The sequence below is a fragment of the Taudactylus pleione genome, unplaced genomic scaffold (genome assembly GCF_031769625.1).
Source record: "Taudactylus pleione unplaced genomic scaffold, aTauple2 ptg001123l, whole genome shotgun sequence".
Classification (NCBI taxonomy): domain Eukaryota; kingdom Metazoa; phylum Chordata; class Amphibia; order Anura; family Myobatrachidae; genus Taudactylus; species Taudactylus pleione.
Genome location: NW_028285524.1, coordinates 3,257,665 through 3,277,678, shown reverse-complemented (window position 1 = coordinate 3,277,678; position 20,014 = coordinate 3,257,665). Strand labels below are relative to the sequence as shown.

Below are 20,014 nucleotides of genomic sequence, written 5' to 3'. Positions count from 1 at the left end.
AAGGCACAAAATTTTAAAAAATTTACCTTCAGGCTTTGTGTATATGAAACATAAATGAACTTCATGTTATGTACACAAACTTTGAGCCCCAAAATAATTGAAATTTTTGTATATTTGAGTCCCATTCCCAAGATCTCATTATGGTATGCAAATATTCCAAAATACGGAATATTCCGATATCCAAAATACCCCTGGTCCCAAGCATTTTGGATATGGGAGACTCCTCCTGTACACCACGGAATCGGTATGACATAACGCTGGACGTAAGCCCGGCAGATGTAATACCGATTCCGGAAGACAGAAGAGGGAAGATCCCGACAAGGTAAGTAACTATACTATCCCTAACCACCTCCCCCCTAACCTCACCCCCTAGTCCCTAACCCTAACCTCCCCCCAAGGGTGCCTAAACCTAACCCCCCTCCCCACACCCTAAACTTAACCCTCCCAGGGGGGGGGTGCCTAACCCTCTCGGGGAAGGGGGGGTGTGCCTAACCCTAAGTCCCCCCGTGAGCCCCTAAACCTAACCCCCCCCACCCTCAGAATTTTGACACCTATCAGTCCCATGCTGGGATTTGACAGTCAGGGAAGCCGGCGGTCGGCATGACCGCATACCGTACACCACAGTTGTTGTGTTCTCTTGGTTGTCCCACCTGCACGTATCCAGGTTCCAGAACTTTCCTACTTCTCACTCTCCCCATTCTAAGTAATGGTGTTCCGTTCCATTTGACACTCGTATAACATACATCACTTGTATTATAATTATATTGTATGTAACAAATGGAGCTCTTGTAAAATGTATAGTGACAAAAGTGTAAAATTCGAATCTATAAGCAATGCTGATATACTAAAAAAAATAAGCATAACCAGCATCTGCACAGACATGTTTTATAGCTCTTTGCAAATATAAGGGAGCCGGGTGGCGGGGTTGCAGGTGCAGTGTGTCTGGGAAGCGGAGCCTTATGCTTGATGGTGAAGGCGCGGGCAGTATTTAACTAATTCTCCCTATTCCTACCTCTGTCTCCTGGCAGCGGTCACGTCTTGCGTCGTTTTAGTTGCTGGTTCGGTCCAGCCTCCCTTCACCTCCAGCACTTTCATTCTGCCCAGTCAGCTGCGTCACTTTCGGTTGACTAATGCCCGGCATCCCAGTAACCAACGTGTTTCGTGCTGCCATGCACTTTGTCAAGGATACTGTTTTTTTGTCAATGGTCCCTCTTTATAGGAGAATTTTTTAAAAAAAGTTTGTATTTCTTTTTAAAAAACGGCAGCCCTTCTACGGATCTTTGGTAATAAAAGCAGCAAGCACATGTTTTGTGCTACTAGTGTTCAGCATTGTAATTAAGAAAATTATAAAAATTCTTACCTTTACACATTTTTAAAAAAAGATATGTACGTAATGAAAAAGGGTTTGAGTTTGTAGAAGTGAAAAAGTGGTATAAGGAGAAACTGCATTCACTACTGAAAAACATGGAGTTCGCTATCAATGTTCAGACCTCTAGGTCTCAGGGTGTTTAGTTCATATATCCTATACGTCTTGGTTTTCTTTAGTTTGGTGACCAGGTTGTCCCCTTTCCAATGCGGGGTTACTTTATGTATGTTCTCATCTTTTTGGGTAGTTTGCCTTCTTCCTGTATTGGCTCTAAAAAATCGCCACCTACCTAGTGTGGGTCATCCATCATGCTCCTTTTTCTTGAATCCACGCCCATCCTGTTTCTATGATCCTTCGTTTGTTTATTTCCCTCAATATTCTCCATTAATGATTGTATTTGTGTGTTTTTCTCCTTTTTTTTGTGTGTGTTCCTGATTTGAAGGATTTTACATAATCAATTTGTACAGATTATGATGACATGAGGTGTATTGATGAGAAGTATTCTTTTATTGTATAGTTGATATAATGAGAAATTATCCACATCCTTTATTACACAATTCAGTTCCAACCATAGCTAAATTGAGGAAATCATCAAAAAACATGTCCTGATGGTCGATGATCTGCAACATATCATCCCACAGGAACCACAAATGTATAAACGTGACAAAACTTTAAAACTAGAATTAACACAAAGATGAAAGCACAGAAAAAGAAGCAAAAGGTTTTCACACCTGTCTCAATTGTATGGGATGTAGAACAACTAAAACAGAACAACGAAACCTATACTTAGCTTTAACTCCAACCAAATGAACAAGGAATATGTGATTAAACAACAACTCGCTTGCGAAACCAAAGGGGTGATCTACTTATTACTGTGGTCTGCAGTATGTGGGCCAACCTAAAAGCAAATGAAATCACGTTTATTGGAACACGTGTACAGTATCAGAAGGAGACCACACACACAAGTAACACCGCATTGGAGAGGGGCCGACCTGGTCATTGAACTTAAGAAAACAGATAAAATGTATATATAGTAGGAACTGAATACCCTGAGGTCTGAATTGATATTGAACTCAATGCTTTTCATAGAGTATGCCGGTTCTCCGTCTTTTTCGCTTCACCCAAACCCTGTTTCATCACACACATACCTTTTACGCATTTAAAAAAAGGAAAAAGAGTTTCCAAGAATATTTATATGTTGTTACTTACAATGCTGAACACTACTAGCATAAAACATGTGCTTGCTGCTTTTAAGAAGAAAGATCCATCCAAGACTTCCATTTTTTAAGAAGAAATAAAAATAAAGTTTTTATGAAATTGTCCTATAAAAAAGGCAAAGTGCATGACAGCACGAAACGTGTTGGATACTGGGATGCCGGAAGTGACACAGCTGGCCGCTTACAGCCAGACGGATATTGCTAGCAGGGAAGGAAGGCTGGACTGAACCGGCAATTAGAAGACTGTCAAGCAGTGACCACTGCTAGAAGGCAGAAGTAGGAATAAGAGAGTTAGATGCTGCCCGCGTCTTCCCCAATGAGCATAAGGCACAGCTTCCCAGAAATATTCCACCTGCAACCACGCCACCTGTTTCCCTTATATTTACAAAGAGCTATAAACACGTCTGTGCATGATGCCTGTTATGTTTTTATTTTTTTAGTGTATCAGCACTATATATTTTATATATATTTATGTGTATATATATTTTACACTTATCACTATACATTTTGCAAGCGCTCCATTTGTTTCATACATTCACATCCGATTCTATTGGAGCTGCAGAGCACATACTTTTTATTCACTTGTATTATATTACCAGCTAATACTGTCCCAACTGAGGGACAGCAGGTGAAACGTTTTACTTACTAATAATATTGTCTGCAATAGGACACTGGTTATCTTACAGATCATTATCCTAGGTGATTTTAATATTCCTATTGACATTCCCACAGAATCCTCTGCCGCTAAATTCCTTACCCTCACCTCTTCATCTGGTCTTAATGGACCTCATCACCCTCCCATGTGAGCGGGCACTCACTTGACCTGGTCTTTACTCACCGTTGTGATATCTCTGATTACTCCAATTCCCCCTCTCTGCCCATCACCTTCTCTCTTTTAACTTATCCCTCTATCTTTCCCCTCCTTTAAATCCTAAGACTACCATTACTAAGTGTAACATTGAGGCGATTGACACTGTTGCTTTTTCCTCTCTGCTGGACTCGCTTCTGTCACCTATCCCTTCTCTCTCCTGTCCTGAACAAGCCACTTCCCTGTACAATGCCTCCCTTACTTCTGCTCTTGACGCTGTTGCTCTGGCAATAACTACTCACCCTCGCAGATCCACACCACAACCCTGGCATTCCAAATGCACCAGATACCTGCAGAAGTGTTCAAGAATTGGTGAGCGCCAGTGGAGTAAATCATGCTCTATGGCTGACTTCCTCCATTTCAAATTTATTCTCTCATCCTACAGTGCTGCCCTGTCCCTCTCCAAACAATCATATTTCAAGAACCTCATCTCCTCCCAGTCCACAAACCCCCGGCGTCTCTTTGCCACTTTCAGCTCTCTCCTCTGTCCTTCTCCTCGCCTCTCCTCCTCGCTCTCTGCCCTTGACTTTGCCACCTACTTTACATCTAAAATTGACTCCATACGTGAGGACAACTTATCCCATCAGACCCTCAGCACTCCTGCCCCTCCTTTCCGTGACCACCCCTCCCCTTCTGTCTCACCAACTCTGACATCCTTCTCCTCTGTTTCTGGAGAGGACGTTATGGCCCTCATCCGGTCCTTCCCTCCTTCCACCTCCCTGCTTGACCCTAACCCTTCCCGTCTCCTCTGTTACCTGTCTCCCTCTGCCTGTTTCCATCTTGCCCACCTCCTCAATCTCTCCCTATCGTCTGGCACTGTCCCTTCTGCATTCAAACATGCCCTTGTCTCCCCCATTCTTAAAAAACCTACCCTGGATCCTAACATACTTTCCAACTATCGACCCATCTGTCTTCTCCCTTTTGCTTCCAAACTCCTTGAGCGCATTGTTTACAACCACCTTACCACCTTTCTTTCTTCCCACTCCCTCCTTGACTTATTTCAATCTGCCTGCTGTTCTCTCCACTCCACTGAAACTGCCCTCACGAAAGTCAGCAATGACCTCCTTGCTGCCAAATCCAAGGGTCACTACTCTCTGCTCATTCTCCTTGACCTCTCTGCTGCATTTGACAGTGTAGACCACCCTATCCTCCTGCAAATCCTTCACTCTTGGTTTCCGTGACATTGCCCTCTCCTGGCTGTTGTCCTACCTCTCTGATCGTTCCTTCTGTCTCCTCTCAGGACTCCTCTTCCCCCCCACTTCCACTACCAGTAGGAGTTCCCCAAGGTTTTGTTCTTGGACCTGTCCTTTTCTCCCTATATACGTCCTCTCTAGGTGAACTCATTAACTCTTTTGACCTCCAATATCATCTCTATGCTGATGATACTCAAATTTACCTTTCCACCCCTAACCTCTCCCCCTTGCTTCTTACCCGTATCTCCAACTGTCTCTGCTATCTCTTCATGGATGTCCCAGTGCTTTCTTAAACATAACATGTCTAAGACTGAGCTGATCATCTTCCCACCCTCTTCCATTACCTCACTTCCCACAATTTCTTTATCTATTGATGGCACAACAATCTCCTCTATCCCCAGTGCGCTGTCTTGGAGTTATTGTAGACTCCTCCCTCTCCTCTAAACCACACATTCAGCACCTCTCACAGTCCTGCCGCTTCCACCTAAAAAATATTTCCAGGATTAGAACCTTCCTCACCCAGGATGCCACTAAAACCCTCATCCACTCACTGGTCATCTCCAGATTGGACTACTGTAACCTCCTAGCTGGCCTCCCAGTCTCCCACCTCTCTCCACTACAATCGGTCCTCAATGCTGCTGCTCGGCTCGTCTTCCTCTCCAGACATTCTACATCTGCTTCCCCTCTCCTTCAAGCCCTACACTTCAAGCCCTGCTCCCCTTCCCCTTCAGATGACAATTCAAGGTTCTTATACTCGCCTGCAAAGCCCTCACTAAATCCTCCCCCACATACATATCTGACCTTCTCTCCCTTCACACTCCCGCCCGTCCACTTCGCTCAACAAATGCATGCCTCCTCTCTTACCAACTGATTACTTCCTCCCACTCCCGCCTCCAAGATTTTGCCCGTGCTGCTCCCTTGCTTTGGAACTCTCTCCCTTTCCCTATCAGACTCTCCACCTCACTGCACATCTTCAAACGGACTCTCAAGACCCACTACTTCATCAAGGCCTTCCAGCTCTCATCCTAACCCACATAATACTCTCTCCTCCCTATCTTCCCCTTCTGTGTCACGCCTGTCTATCTGCCCCTCCCCTTTAGAATGTAAGCTTTCACGAGCAGGGACCTCTTCCCTCGTGTGCTTCTCCTTACACTTTCTTCTACTCCTTACTCCTCATAAGGGCACTTAACACGTGACTGCCAACTCACGGCTGCTTATTGTGAGTGTTTTAATCACTATTGCAGCAATGTATATAATGTCAGTCACTCTACTGTAAGTTACTTGTTTGTTTTTTGGGGGGGTTTTGTTCACTTATTAGTTCTATGTACTATGTAAGGCGCTGCGGAACACTTGTGGCGCCATATAAATAAAGGATAATAATAATAATTGCTCTCTATAGTAAATATGCCATCTGCACTCATTTGCAGTGCAGGTATCAGCTTGGTTACAGTATGTTCTGCAGGTCAGTATGAAAAAAGAATTTACTATACACCTTAATAATCATTCTAATATGCATTGTAGCTGTGTTTTGTTATGTGAGTACCCAGCTGTTTGCCCCCTCCTCATCTGTACCACACATCTACTTCTAGCTTCTTTTTCTTAATCTTTTGGACCAAATTTTCTTCTCCTTACCACACCTGACCTTTACCCACAGCTTTGGCTTTTCCTTTATAACACCTCGCAGTTCCATATGAAATTAACCCCACCATATTGGTCTGCCAACAACCAAGAACCTTTACCCGAATAATAGGGCTAGACAAAGGATTAGTGTTGCCCATATACCATTGGTGGTGTTCTATTATTAATTGAAGTAAGCTTTTTATGTATATGTCATTGTCTTTTAGGTTTTAAGCAAAATAAATTTGCAATAATTTACACTAAAAGCTGTTGTACTACTCTCTGGGTGCTTCTGGTGCAAGGGCTCATTATAGGACCTGACTGTATAAAGACCGACCATCTACTCATTAAAGATACCATCCCTTCCATTCCACTACCCCAACGGGAGAACTCCAAAGTGTGGGGATCAATTACATATAAAGTACCAGTATTAGACTCTTTAAGCATTAAAATTCTCAATTTTTTTTCATCTGTTGCGCCTTCTGGACATTTTTTGTATATATGAATTTTTGGGATACATTCTTGACGGGATCTGTCTGGAGGTGCAGCCAAGTTGGTAACACTACATTGTTATATTTGTAAATCCCTATTCTAGCGCAGAGGAAGTGTATTTTCTACAGTTTCTATACAATATATGTATGTATGTTTATTATATACTCGGGACATCTTTTTAAAAAAAATAATTACTCCAAGCCCGGACTTGTAAATCAATGTTTCAGAACATTTGCTTTAGTTCTGTTGTTGCCTCACAATCCTGGGCTTGGAGTATTTCTTACAGATGTCTTGAGTGCCTCCCGTGTGGCTCTGTATCTTTGGACACCGGCCTGGTTCACTGGATGGTAATATGGAGGGCACCAACGCAATATTGTGAATGGAGCAGAGGAGTGCCTGTTCCAAGAAAATGTGTGTGTGTATATATATGTGTGTGTGTGTGTGTGTGTGTGTATATATATATATATATATATATAATGTGTGTGTGTAATATATATATTTTACATCTGTCAATGCACTAAAGTCTAGTGATGTCACTTAGGCTAATGGTATAAAAAGACTGGCTGTTTTCTCTTTTATTTAGTTTATTTTATTTTTGCCGAACAGTGACTGTACTAGTTCTGTAAGCAGAATCAGAGTGCTTTGTGTAGTTGAAGCAGGTGCGGATAATTGCCAGTGTTGGGGTGTATTGTCGCTGTGCACCGTACACTGTGATGTGACATAGCACACAGCTGTCCCTGAAAATAGCAGCTCTGAGTCTTTGAGTCTGAGATGTGGAACGTAAGTAAGTGATGGCTTTTCACTACACGTGTCTGCTGTGCTGGCTGCTACGCCTGAGTAGGAACATGATGACCTGCAATCCAGATAACACTTTAAAAGCTTAAAATCTCCCCCACAAAGTGTAGACTAAAGAATGTGTATAGTTGGAGGCAAGCCTCAAGAAATATTTCTTTATTGGAAATAAGACATGCCGATTGTGATACTTCTCCCAAATAAAAACCACCTGCTGGGCTGTAGAGAGTTGGGCAAAGAAGTGAAGGAAAGCAGGAGACAATTATATGTATTTTTATTTATCCAGAGCTGGCTGAAGAACAATAAATGAGGTATTTATTACTGCACGCCATGTAGAGAAAATCTAAAGCTGAAAATCAACATTTGTGGTTGATGAAATAACATTCTAGTATATGTTCGCTTTCATTTAGTGCATTTTCTTTTTGAACATGAACTTTGTTTAGTTCAGTAGAGGAATAGGTTACAGATGGGCAACATGTTAAATTTGCAGTATTATCAGCAATGAGCAGGTGCTACACTCCTGCGTTAGCCATGGGTGGTATTGCTAGCCATTATAAAATGGGGATGAGACCCATGCAACCAGTAAGGTGCTGCAAGCTCTGTGTCGTATTGGTCCAAACTGTTACACTGCTCTCTGTAGCTTCACACACTGGGGAAAGACTGCTGGAAGGTGAGGGGTACCCTGAGTGCAGATGGTAATTAGCTTATAATAGAATTAGACAGCTATGCTTCCTGTGTAATTCTTTACTCCCTATCTTCTGGGAGTAGCTTAGCCATGTGTGACCAACCCAGTCCTATGCTTGTAGGGATATAGACAAGAGGTTCTAACGCAGTCCCTCTATTGTCATCACAGAAGTGCTTGTGTGGGGTGGGGTTTAGGCAGACTGTCTAAAGTAAATATTCCCTGGTGCTCATGTCCAAAGCACCCTTGGCTGAAAGGTGTGCCGTCTGCCGCTGGTTGTCTTGGCACAAATGTTTCCACTTCCTGAATTCATTTGAAAGAGAAAAATAAAATCCATTAAGATCCTGCTTCTGTAGTGACGAACTCTGCAGTGCTGAATGGAGTACAGAGGGAAAAAGCCATTACACACTCAGTTGGTACAGGATCTTTTGAGGCCATGCTTTTCCATTAGCAGGTGGGTGGCTTTAACACACTCCTCGCTGGAAGGGTCTGAAGCAAGCTTTTAGAAGTCAGTGGCCTGTTCTGGTTGGGCAGTAGTTAATAACCAGGATGCTCCTCCCAAGTGTTCCTGGGTAGCGCCTGCCATGCAGGAAGAATCCTGGGAAGCAGCCAGTGTGTAATGAGAAATGGATGGTCTGTTCCATGCTATGCTTTCTTACCCAAAAGAACCTTACAGCACACTGGCTCCTGAACTGTTGTCATCTTGTTGTGAGAATGCTGCTTTTAAATCTGTAATACTTGGGCAAAAAGATGAAGTTATCTATAGGGGCTACACATGCATGTCTGTTCAGCTCTGTCTGCTAATAAAAAATGTAATTTAATCTATCCTGGCTGTTTGTTTTAAGTAGATGGACAAAGAATAAGAATTAATCTCTAACCTGTGTGATGATTTAAGACACATCCGCTGTGTACGATCAAAAGTCAGATTACTACAGCGAGAGGCTAGGCAAGCCCCAGGCTGTGCTGGAACTGGGATATCTGACGTTTTAATGCCGTCTGCCTCTGGCATATCTAATTTTTAGGGTGGAGTTGCACCGTGAACTACATGTCAGTCATGGTACAGGAAAATAAATGTGTACCGCTGCGCGCATTCTAGGTATATTGCCTGGGCTAGGCACGGGCGGCCTGCTCATCAGACAGACTGCAGGTGAATTAGCTGGCAGGCTGGCAATGCAGTTGCCGGTCTCAGCAAGTTGGCAGCACGTCAGTATCAGAACAGGGAAAAGATGCTTAAGGCAGTATTGCTTGTAATGAGTTTGTGGAGCTAGAGGAACACTAGGTGTTGATGCAAGAGCATCTGCAACTCTAAAAACAGCTCTTGGCCTTGAACATAAGACGAAAATGTGTAACCTCCCCCCAATCGGCAAACCATGTTATTACTGAACACCGCTGCAATCTTGTTTTGTTTGTAACTTTGTTCAAATGCACAAAGCCTTGTAATGACAACTTGTAGGCGTTGTCAGGTTTATTTACAGTAGTATGGTCTAATAAAATAACTATTGCAGTACTGCGCTTTCATCTTGCTTTCTATTGGCCTGTCAGGCAAATACATATATGATGTGATCCCATCACTAGGAACCTGCTCGTGTTTAGCCTGGGAAACTGTAGACAGAACCTTGAAGAGGGTTTCTCCCATAGGCAAAGTTCTGTAATGAGGGTGGTCATACAAATACAGCCCATGCAGACCAGCATGTAAGTACGCACTGGTGATGACTTGTAGAAAACAATTGCTGCTAATACAGACGGACTGATCTCAAGATGCGCACAGTACTGCATACGGTCACAATTGTGATATATTTCTGTGCTTGTTTCTTTTGAGTATCATATATCATTTACCACTATGCAACAGCCCCTTTATTCATATACCGCAGTGTTCATATATTAGATATCATTTATTCATTTGAACTGATCATAGAGTGCCTGTAGTAGACTCATTGCTGAATCAAATGCTAGTGGGATATTGAATACTTGTTATTACCTCCCTAGAGTCAATCTGCTTTTCCTTCCATTCCATTGCTGGCACAATCTCATTATCATTAGAGTCCGTGTGCATGCACTTTTATCTCTGTGTCCGCAGTGGATTGTGTTATAGATTTCCTAGGTTTTATTTTCACCATTTTTAGTGTTCAGTACATCTCCAGACCAAAACTGTTTTAATAATGGACATGCATAAGCCCACTCCTACAATTCCAGTACAATACAATTTGCTGACAGAACAGAGCAGGCGGCAGTGCAGTAACGAGCGCTGACCTTGAACAGAGCAGGCGACAGTGCAGTAACGAGCGCTGACCTTGAACAGAGCAGGCGGCAGTGCAGTAACGAGCGCTGACCTTGAACAGAGCAGGCGGCAGTGCAGTAACGAGCGCTGACCTTGAACAGAGCAGGCGGCAGTGCAGTAACGAGCGCTGACCTTGAACAGAGCAGGCGGCAGTGCAGTAACGAGCGCTGACCTTGAACAGAGCAGGCGGCAGTGCAGTAACGAGCGCTGACCTTGAACAGAGCAGGCGGCAGTGCAGTAACGAGCGCTGACCTTTAACAGAGCAGGCGGCAGTGCAGTAACGAGCGCTGACCTTGAACAGAGCAGGCGGCAGTGCAGTAACTTGTGCTGGAAAAAGAGGGCAGCAGTGTAGTAACAGATGCTGATAAAGAACAGAGCAGGTGGCGGTGCTGTAATAAGCGCAGATAGTTTACAGCAGTGGGTCTCAAATTCGGTCCTCAGGACCTCACAAAGTTCAAGTTTTCCTGGTCACCCAGCAGGTGCACAGGTGTATTCATTACTCACTGGACCATATTTTAAAAGATTCACAGGTGGAGCTAATTATTTCACTCGTGATTCTGTGAGGAGACCTGGAAAACATGCACTGTTTGGGGTCCTGAGGACCGAGTTTGAGAACCTATGTGGTACAGAATAAGTGGCAGTGCAGTAATAATAATGACAAAGAACAGAGCAGGTTGTGCAATGATGAGCGCTGACTACGAAACAGTGTGTGTCACCAACCAGTAACGAGTGCTGGCAAAAAAAAAGGCGAGGCAGGTAGTGCAGTAATGCTCGCTGACAAAGTACAGTGCAGGCTGCGGTGCAGTAATGCACGTTGACAAAGAACAGAACAAGTGGCGGTACAGTAATGCTCGCTGACAAAGTACAGTGCAGGCGGCGGTGCAGTAATGCTCGCTAACAAAGTACAGTGCAGGCGGCGGTGCAGTAATGCTCGCTAACTAAGTACAGTGCAGGCGGCGGTGCAGTAATGCTCGCTAACTAAGTACAGTGCAGGCGGCGGTGCAGTAATGCTTGCTGACAAAGTACAGTGCAGGCGGCGGTGCAGTAATGCTCGCTAACAAAGTACAGTGCAGGCGGCGGTGCAGTAACAATGTTGACAAAGAGCATAGTAGGTGGTGTTACAATAACGAGTGACAGTGAACAGAGTAGGTAGTGGTGCATCAAAGCACAGAGCCGGAGGTGCTGCATCAGCAAATCGCTGCCTTTCTGAGGACTTGGTGTAGAAAGTTTGGTTTGTCAATCCTACAGTACTTTTGCTAGAATGGATGGAAGAGAAGATTTTCTTGGCAGTAAGTTTCTATTAAGGTGCAATTCCTAAACCACGGGTATCTCTGGGTGAATACCTCCATTGTTTCAGGAGGCATAATCCTGGTGACGAGAATGCACAAATCTCTCACTTCCAAGTCATTATTGTAGAATGCTGCAATCTTGTATTAATAACCTGCATCCTAGATCTGTGCATTAGCACTTTACACCGGCATCTTCACCTAAAATACATTCCTGTAAAATAAAATGTCAAACTCAACATTTCATAGAAATGAAACCCATGTTCTCTTAAATGTAGAACACGCAAGGCAATTTCCATCTGACTTGAGGTAATATAAGTGCTCGCTACCACAGATGAACGTGTGACTATTCCACATGTCTTCATGAATATGAATTACAGAAATATTGAGGGCGCTTTTATTTTCAAAGTAAATAGCCTTTCATAATGTCATGTGTGCAGGAAATTCTAAACAGAGGATAAAATGCATCGTGAAACCCAGTCATTTCTAAAGACCTCAATAATACTTGGGCAAATATTGTACGTGGTGCCCATGATGGTGTTTGGCCGAATGTGTTTTCCATGGTAGGGAGGCTGTTTCTTAGAGTAGGTATAGGCAGCCACAGCTCTCCAGTAGTTGTAAGCTTCAGCATATTCTGTAGCCTTTGATTGGCTGGGCATGCTGGAAAAGGTGGTAACACAATTTTTGGTGAGCCTAGACTGACTTATGCAGTCAGCTGGGTATACACCTCAATGTTGCAGCGATGCGATGTATAGATATATGACATTGACGCATGCAGTGCACAATCCACCGTATGGAAACCCGATATATTGTACGTAACATGCTTAATGTAACTACACAGCGTCGTCCATTGCATCTTCCCATCTCCTGTGCAGCACGGAAAGATGTGACCACACAAATGATGAATTTATGGTACACTATACAATGGTTGTTGCGATCCATCATGGTACAGTGTGTACCCAGCTTACCTTGCATATTTTTCCATAGGTTTGACTGCAGATTTGGCTTTAGTAATTTACTACCTCACCAAGTAATGCAATTTCCTTTAAAGTTTATAATCCGCGTTAGATAAAGCATCTATATGCGCTTTAATGGTTATTTTACCCATTGACCCATTTTGCAGGTTGGGGGTCAATAGTATGAGCTTGGAAAGGCGCTCAGAATTTCTTTTGAAGACTGCGTGTCCTTGTTTTGTATGGACTAAGAAGAAACTGCACACTTTTCGAAATACATATTGGTTAACGCCGTGGTGCCTGGGTTCTCCAGATCTGTCCAATTATTCAACCTACTTAGCAAGTCATGATGAAGGGGGCAGTGCCGGTTATCACTGAATTGGGAACTGATGTGAAAATGAAAGCAAGGCCTTTATACAGTAAAGGATAGCTCATTGTTACCATAGTATTTGTGGTGGAGAGGGAGACTGGCCTTCTATTGATGGGCTTAGTAAAGAGATGTAAGCCTCACTCCCCCCTCCCCCACCTATGTAGTAGTTGTCCTGGGTCTTTATACGTGTTGGCCTGTCATTGTTGTCACACAGGGTAACACCATCTTCAGATTAGCAAGAGCCCCCTGGGGTCAAAGTTCAAAACATGCTACACATGACTACTCCGCTAGATGTTACACTGCCGTGATACAGATTTAGCGTTTGTGCAGGATCGTCATAAATAGACCCCTAAATGTATGTTACCTATAGTCAACCAACCACTGGGGATGTCGATATTAAATACGGTTCTCCAGCATGACAGCTCACCTATTTTGCCAAATGACTTGTGAAGGGCAAGGGGGATCATCTAAATAGACATTAACAATTCAAGAGTTTATACGCTTTCTGAAATGAACATAAAGGAACACGAAAATGAGCAACCTGTGGCTGTACAATATATATTTTCTTCTTTTTTTATTCTGTATAACGTTTGTTATTTTTACAATGAATAGTCAATGCCTGAGATGAAAGGGCTGGATGTACTTTTATTTCATGCGCTTGGCTTGGCAAATAACCAGCCAAACCTTCACCCACCTTTTGTGACATCATTATATCATGTAATTATTCTCATCACCCTGCTCAAGCATCTTTGTTCACATTCAGCAAATGATAGGAACCTTCACAATACAAATCATTATGTGCTCACAATGAATCGCTCTCCCATTTTATTAATTTAGTTTTTTTTCTTTTGATAAAGCAGTATAAATGTTCCCAGCAGCACAGTGGTTAAGTGCTGCACCTCCTACTATATTGCATTTGAGTGCAAACCTATAACCTCTTAATTATCTTCCAGTGATCCAGTACATTAATAGAGTTGGCCTCTTTTTTTTATATTTTTTTTATTAGAGCTTTAGCCCCACTTCCAATTTTATTTACAAGGCCACTGCGATCCCTTCATCTGTATGCCTTTTACAACCTCCGTCTGAGGCAGAGAAATATTACACTAACAATGGAAACTGTAATCTTTCATGATCAGGAGCTTGCCAGGGCTTCAGAACGATCCTCACTAGTTGGCAGGAGGTGCATAGGCCCTGCATCATAAAGCTGCTCTCAGGACTGGCTTTATTAATTCATAGTCAAAAGGTCAAGAGACGGGGAGTTGCTTTGGTGCCTTGGAAGTGCCTGGATTGTTTAGGTTTTTCAATGTTTGCCTCTCTTTTACGCTCTAAACAGGGCTGATGCAAACCTTGGTGGCACCCTATGTCTCCCACCCTAATCTGGTGGTTCACTGCACCATATCTCCACACATCCCTTATCCTGCCCACTGTATCTTATATAGTGCATGCCCAAGACAGCTGCCTCGCTTGGTCACTTCTGTGGATAAAATGAATAGTCCGTGGAGCTGTACCATCAACTTTGTATTTTATGTTCATGGACCGTAACCTTTATACGTGGCTGCATCCTTTTGCAATGTTTCTTTCCTGCAAATATGAAGCACTTTGAGTCCTTTTGGAGAAAAGGCTATATAAACATGTTTTATTATTATGATTATACATTGGCAGACAGGAGGTGGGAACAGCATGCTGGGAGTGTGTTGCTTGGCTGTGACGACATGCCTAGCGTCACACTGGCAGCATAACACGGTCATGGAAGAATAGCCTCAGCCAGTATTGTAACATTTATTTTGGTCGTTTGATACCCATCATTCTATTTAGTGTCGCCATGACTGCCCCCTCTCTGGTTCTTAGTCCAGGTACAAATATTTAGTGTGGGTTGGCATTAACTTTAAATCTGGAGGTCAAAATCTCAGTGTCACGTCTGAGGGTTGGTTTGGGTAGGAACAGGCTTGTGAGGCTGAAGTGGATATCAGAGATGCATGAAGGACTTGGGTGGCTTGAGCCAGGACTTCCTCGTGTAATGATGTGAGGAGACCAATACGGCAGTGAATGATGGGCCCAAAGGCGAGGACAGAAATAGAATGTCTTTATTGAACAGTAGGTTGGCGTGAAAACTGGAGGTAATGATCCTGAATGAATGAGCAGAATCGGATTGGGACAGATTATGCTGGATTGAGAGATGGATCGGTTTGAGACCGATGTTGATGATTTGAAGAATTTGAGGGATTTGAATCTGATGTTGATAAAGTATGAACTTGATCGGTTGGAACCGATGTTGATGAATTGAGGAACTTAATTGATAAGAGTCCGATGTTGGAAGCATTGGATGAGACCGATGGTTGGAGGTGTCGGCTGGAATCGATGGTAACTGTAAAAACCAGACTGGTGTGCAAGATGGTACAGGAGACTTGTTTACCAGATCTAGGAACTGGATATGACTGACTGGGACTGTTCAGATACAGAGTACCTGGGATCTCAGCACTGAGCTGTAACTTCAGCAAGAAGCAACGACGTACTGGCAACAGAGGCCAGTCAGGAAATTACATTTATAGGGGTGGCTCCCCAGGAATTGTATGCTGCGATCAGCTGGTCTGGGAGCAGCACTCTGAGTGGTGGAGGAGAGTCAGGTGACAGAGTCCAACATGGCTGCGCCCATACTGATGTTCTGGTGTGCAGCTTGTATACCATAATGCTGGGGAGGCACCTCTATGCTCAGTGAAAGGACACTGAGCAGACCGGGCAGGAGTAGACCTCCACACCAGTCGGGAGGAATGTGCAGCATGAGCGGACCTCTCTGCTATCCGAGAGTGATGCACAGCATGAGCGAACCTCAACGATAGCCTGGACAGGCACCGGAGAGGTAAAGAGGTGGTTTTAAGTGTCTGGAGTGTGACACTCAGGAAATACCCACTCGGGACCACTGGTGGCTCCTACCTTTTTATGTGAGGGGATGCCTGTGTGCGCTGCAGTCTGTGCAGTTGTCCGTGCCCCTGCTTTCTTTGGCGCCTGCCAAATGTAGTGTGCATGCACAATGCGTCTGACAGGGCCTGCAACCTGCGCTGGCTTCCAGGGACTGCGTTGGCTGCAGCCCCTAGAAGCCGGCTAAGACGGGGAAAGGCAGAGGAGAGGCTAATTGCAGTTCAGGCTGGCCTTCCCCTAGGGCTGCCTGTCTGGCTGTGATTAGCAGATGGCGCTTCTGGAAAGAAGCCACTGACCAAAGACCCAGCCCTGCAGCCCCTAGGTAAAATCCACTACTGCTCAGGACCAGTGAGTTGCATTGCCATTTCTACCCTGGCTTCTTAGTAAATGAAATCTAGGAGCCAGTTGTATCTTCTGACTTCTGAACTCTGCATTGTGCCCACAGCTGATAACAAGTGTATATAAATACTCAGGAGCCTGTTAGGATATTTTGACCTGCATATGCCAGATTTATGCTAGAGCAGGAACATTATGACGCAGCAAGGATGCACGTGTTATGTAGGGGTTACTGAAGACCATTGCATGTACTCTGTAATCCAGCAGAGCTATTTACAAGCCAGTATTGAATTTTCTTATAGGTCTTTTACATATGAATTTAATAAATGTAACGTGATAGTTGAAGTCATGGCTAAGAGTTGTTTTGTGCATTATTAAACAGATTAAATGGTGTTAGAACGGTGCCGCCGGTATTATGATCATAGAGAGATCAAACTACAGGGAGGTTAAAAGATTCTTGTTAGATCAATGCTGCTGCGTGTAATGAAAGGGAAGACGTGATTGCTGCCGCTGCTGATAGAATCCCTATGTTTTTGAGCTTTTAAAATAAAAAAAAAGAGAAAAGAAATGACTAGGATTCATTCAATCCAGAAAGTGGAACGTTTCCCATGTGTGGTGATCAGTGAATGACCTGCCCAGGCAACCACTGTCTATAGTGTAATTAAACTGTCCAGCGTGATGGGAAGTCAGCCGCGTTCTCAGTAGCTAGATGTGATTGTATCTCTCCAGTGACGGCATCGGTCAGGGATAGAAGGTGCAGAGGAAGTGGGCTCTGACCTTGTGCTTATATGTACATATATGTATGAAATTGCTTTTATTATTAGCACAGTTGCATTATAAGACAGTCTTGTAGATCTGACCATTGTTGGTCGACAGTGAATTGTGTAATACATCATCTTATAGTTTCAGCCAGCTGGTGCTAGATCACACCAAGCATTTTAGTTATAATTGCTTTACAGCCCCCCATCCAATGCTGAGTGCTACTCCTGCAGGTTGTGCATGGCTGCGGTGTCCCTGATTACCTGTAATAAGCCTGTAGTGGCTACTCTGCAATATTCTGCTACCTGTAACTGAAGATCATGTGCTATAATGGCATAGAACATATTCTAGTATTGGCTCTTGTAACTTCTTATAGTGTAATTCAGTATATTAAGCACAAGTCAGTGGAGTCTGTGCTCTGGCTTTGACCCCTGGTTCCGGCTTCATTCACTTAATCTGGTTCCAGAGACTATAACCGTTTAAGGTAACTATTGGTAATGTGTGATATGAAATGAGTTATTCTACAATTGTAAGGAGAATAGGTGTTTAAAAAGAAATACAAAATAAACACCAGCGCTCCCTGTAAGTAAGCAGCTCTTATTGTACACACCTGAGTGCGTGTAGTAAGCAATAGTGAATAAAAAAGAGCGCTAGGGTGAGTTCATGTGTATTAATGTAAATACTGGTTTTAGCGGCAACATAAGACCAAACACAATCAAATATAAATGATGATGATGGTAAAAAAAAGTAATCAAATGTAAATTAATAAATAAACAAAATAAAAATAAATGAAATATACTCAAAAATAATTGACTGACTGGAACCAATCTCATAGGACAAAAAAGCATATGTAGGTTTATAGCTCTTTTCAGAAAATGTCTGTTTGGGTCCTGTATATGTGAGGACCGCAGGATTAAAACTAACCCTGTCTTATCCTACCGCCTTAGTCAGTATCCGCTTCCCGGCTGCTCTCACAGATGATATGCAGTGCAGGAGTGACGGGTCCGGTGCTTCGCCCTGCACCTCGCGTCATACAGCCTGTTGCCTTGCTTTGATAAATACAAGCTGATTGTTGAAATGCATTGGAAGTTTCTCAGCGGGCACAGACACATAATACACTTGGCTTATACCAAAGACGCCGAATAGTGGACGTGTCTCATCCCGCAGAGACCCGCCGAGCAAGGTCTTATCTGCAAAAGGCTGTATGACGCGAGGTGCAGGACGAAGCACCGGACCCGGCACACCTGCACTGCAGATCATCTGTGACAGCAGTCGGGAAACGGTAGGATAAGATAGGGTTTTAATCCTGCAGTCCTCACATATACAGGACCATAACAGACATTTTCTGAAAAGAGCTATAAACCTACATATGCGCTTTTGTGAAATGAGATTGGTTCCATCAGTCAATATATTTGAGTATATTTCATTTATTTAGTTTTATTAATTTACATTTATATTTATTTGATAACTTTTTTTTACCATTATCATTTATATTTGGTCTTATGTCGCCACTATCACCAGTATTTACATTTATACACATGAATTCACCCTAGTGCTGCTCTTTTTAAATTGTAAATAAAAAAAATGTCTAGGTGGGAAACAATTTAAATAGCCTGTCTCGCCATCCATTTCTTTAGAATTGGCACAGGCAATGGATGCAGGTGACCTGGTTCTGCACTGTCCGCTGCAGTGTAATTATAGCGTCGTTGTTACATCTGAATATTATGTGGTCTGCTTACCAAGTGATCCTTGCTGAAATGGGATGTGTACAGGAGATGTATATGAGTTGTTTGTTTGAACTTGGCGTAGCACAGTGTAATATTTTATTTCACATGATCCTTTCCATTCTTAAATGGTCAGCGACACACCGTCACGTGATTTAGCGACAGTCGCTTGCTTGCTATTTTTCTGTGGTATTTAGTACAGTAATGCTTTTATGTAATGTCATTGGGCTTGTCCAGTACGAAAACCATGCAGTGTTTTATAGTGTTTATACCGTAATAATGTTTTATTTTGTAGATTGAATTTTTTTAGGATGAATGGAATAGATTGTAATGAGAAATTATGCCGTTAGGTAATCGGTTATCAATAACTTTTGTCTCTTCTCATAGGAGTCAAATGTTCTTATTGCTGCTAACAGCCAGGGCACGATCAAGGTAAGTGGTAACACCAAGCCCTATCCATGTGCATTCTCCGGTGCCCTGTTTCTTTCCTGTCCCCCTCTCCTTTCTTTCCTGCTGTTTTCTTTCCATTATAACGCAGTATATTGATTCTGCCTGATATCTCGACTCAGCCGTGGATCAATATTGCTGATGTATCAGACCATGCTTGTGTGCATACGGGGACACTATAATATTGTCTAGCTGCCCGGTATTGTGGGTGTATACGCCGGGATACAGTCAATATCCCGGTGGCCGCGATGCCAGCACTGACGTTACCGGCGCTGGGATCACGACACATATCACAATCCCAACCGCCAGGATACCTAAGGTAAGTAGCGGGGTGGGGAGGAGGGTTAGGCACTAGGGGGTAGGGTTAGGTTTAGGGTGCTGGGAGGTTAGGGTTAGGCACCAAAGAGGGAGGGTTAGGGGAGGGGGAGGGTTAGCTTACCGAACAACAAGTGTCTGTATGCTAGCCCTGACGGGATGCCGGTGTCGGGATTCTGACAGCCGGGATCCCATACCAATTCTGTATGCGCCATGTAAGCATGCACACCTCCCGTTAGATATACATAAAGCTCTCCTATCTCCTAATAAAATGGTTGATGAGGAATATATTTATTAGTGGGGTTGGGTGCAGAAGGCTCAGGGGGAGAGATGAGGACTTCTGGATACACTGCTTCCCTGATGCCTGCTGACTCTCCACTGTAAGAGCTGAGGCATTACGCTG

The 20,014-nt window shown here is 43.5% G+C and overlaps 1 protein-coding gene across 4 annotated transcripts in view; it reads left to right on the top strand.

The window, feature by feature from the left end:
* COP1 (COP1 E3 ubiquitin ligase) overlaps window positions 1–20,014 on the top strand; it is a 177,065-nt gene that overhangs the window by 155,936 nt on the left and 1,115 nt on the right. For all 4 annotated transcript variants that reach the window (XM_088461879.1, XM_088461878.1, XM_088461877.1 and 1 more), the window contains one exon: window positions 19,237–19,281. In XM_088461879.1, the coding sequence (XP_088318005.1) occupies window positions 19,237–19,281 (45 nt within the window). The remainder of the gene's footprint in view (window positions 1–19,236; window positions 19,282–20,014) is intronic.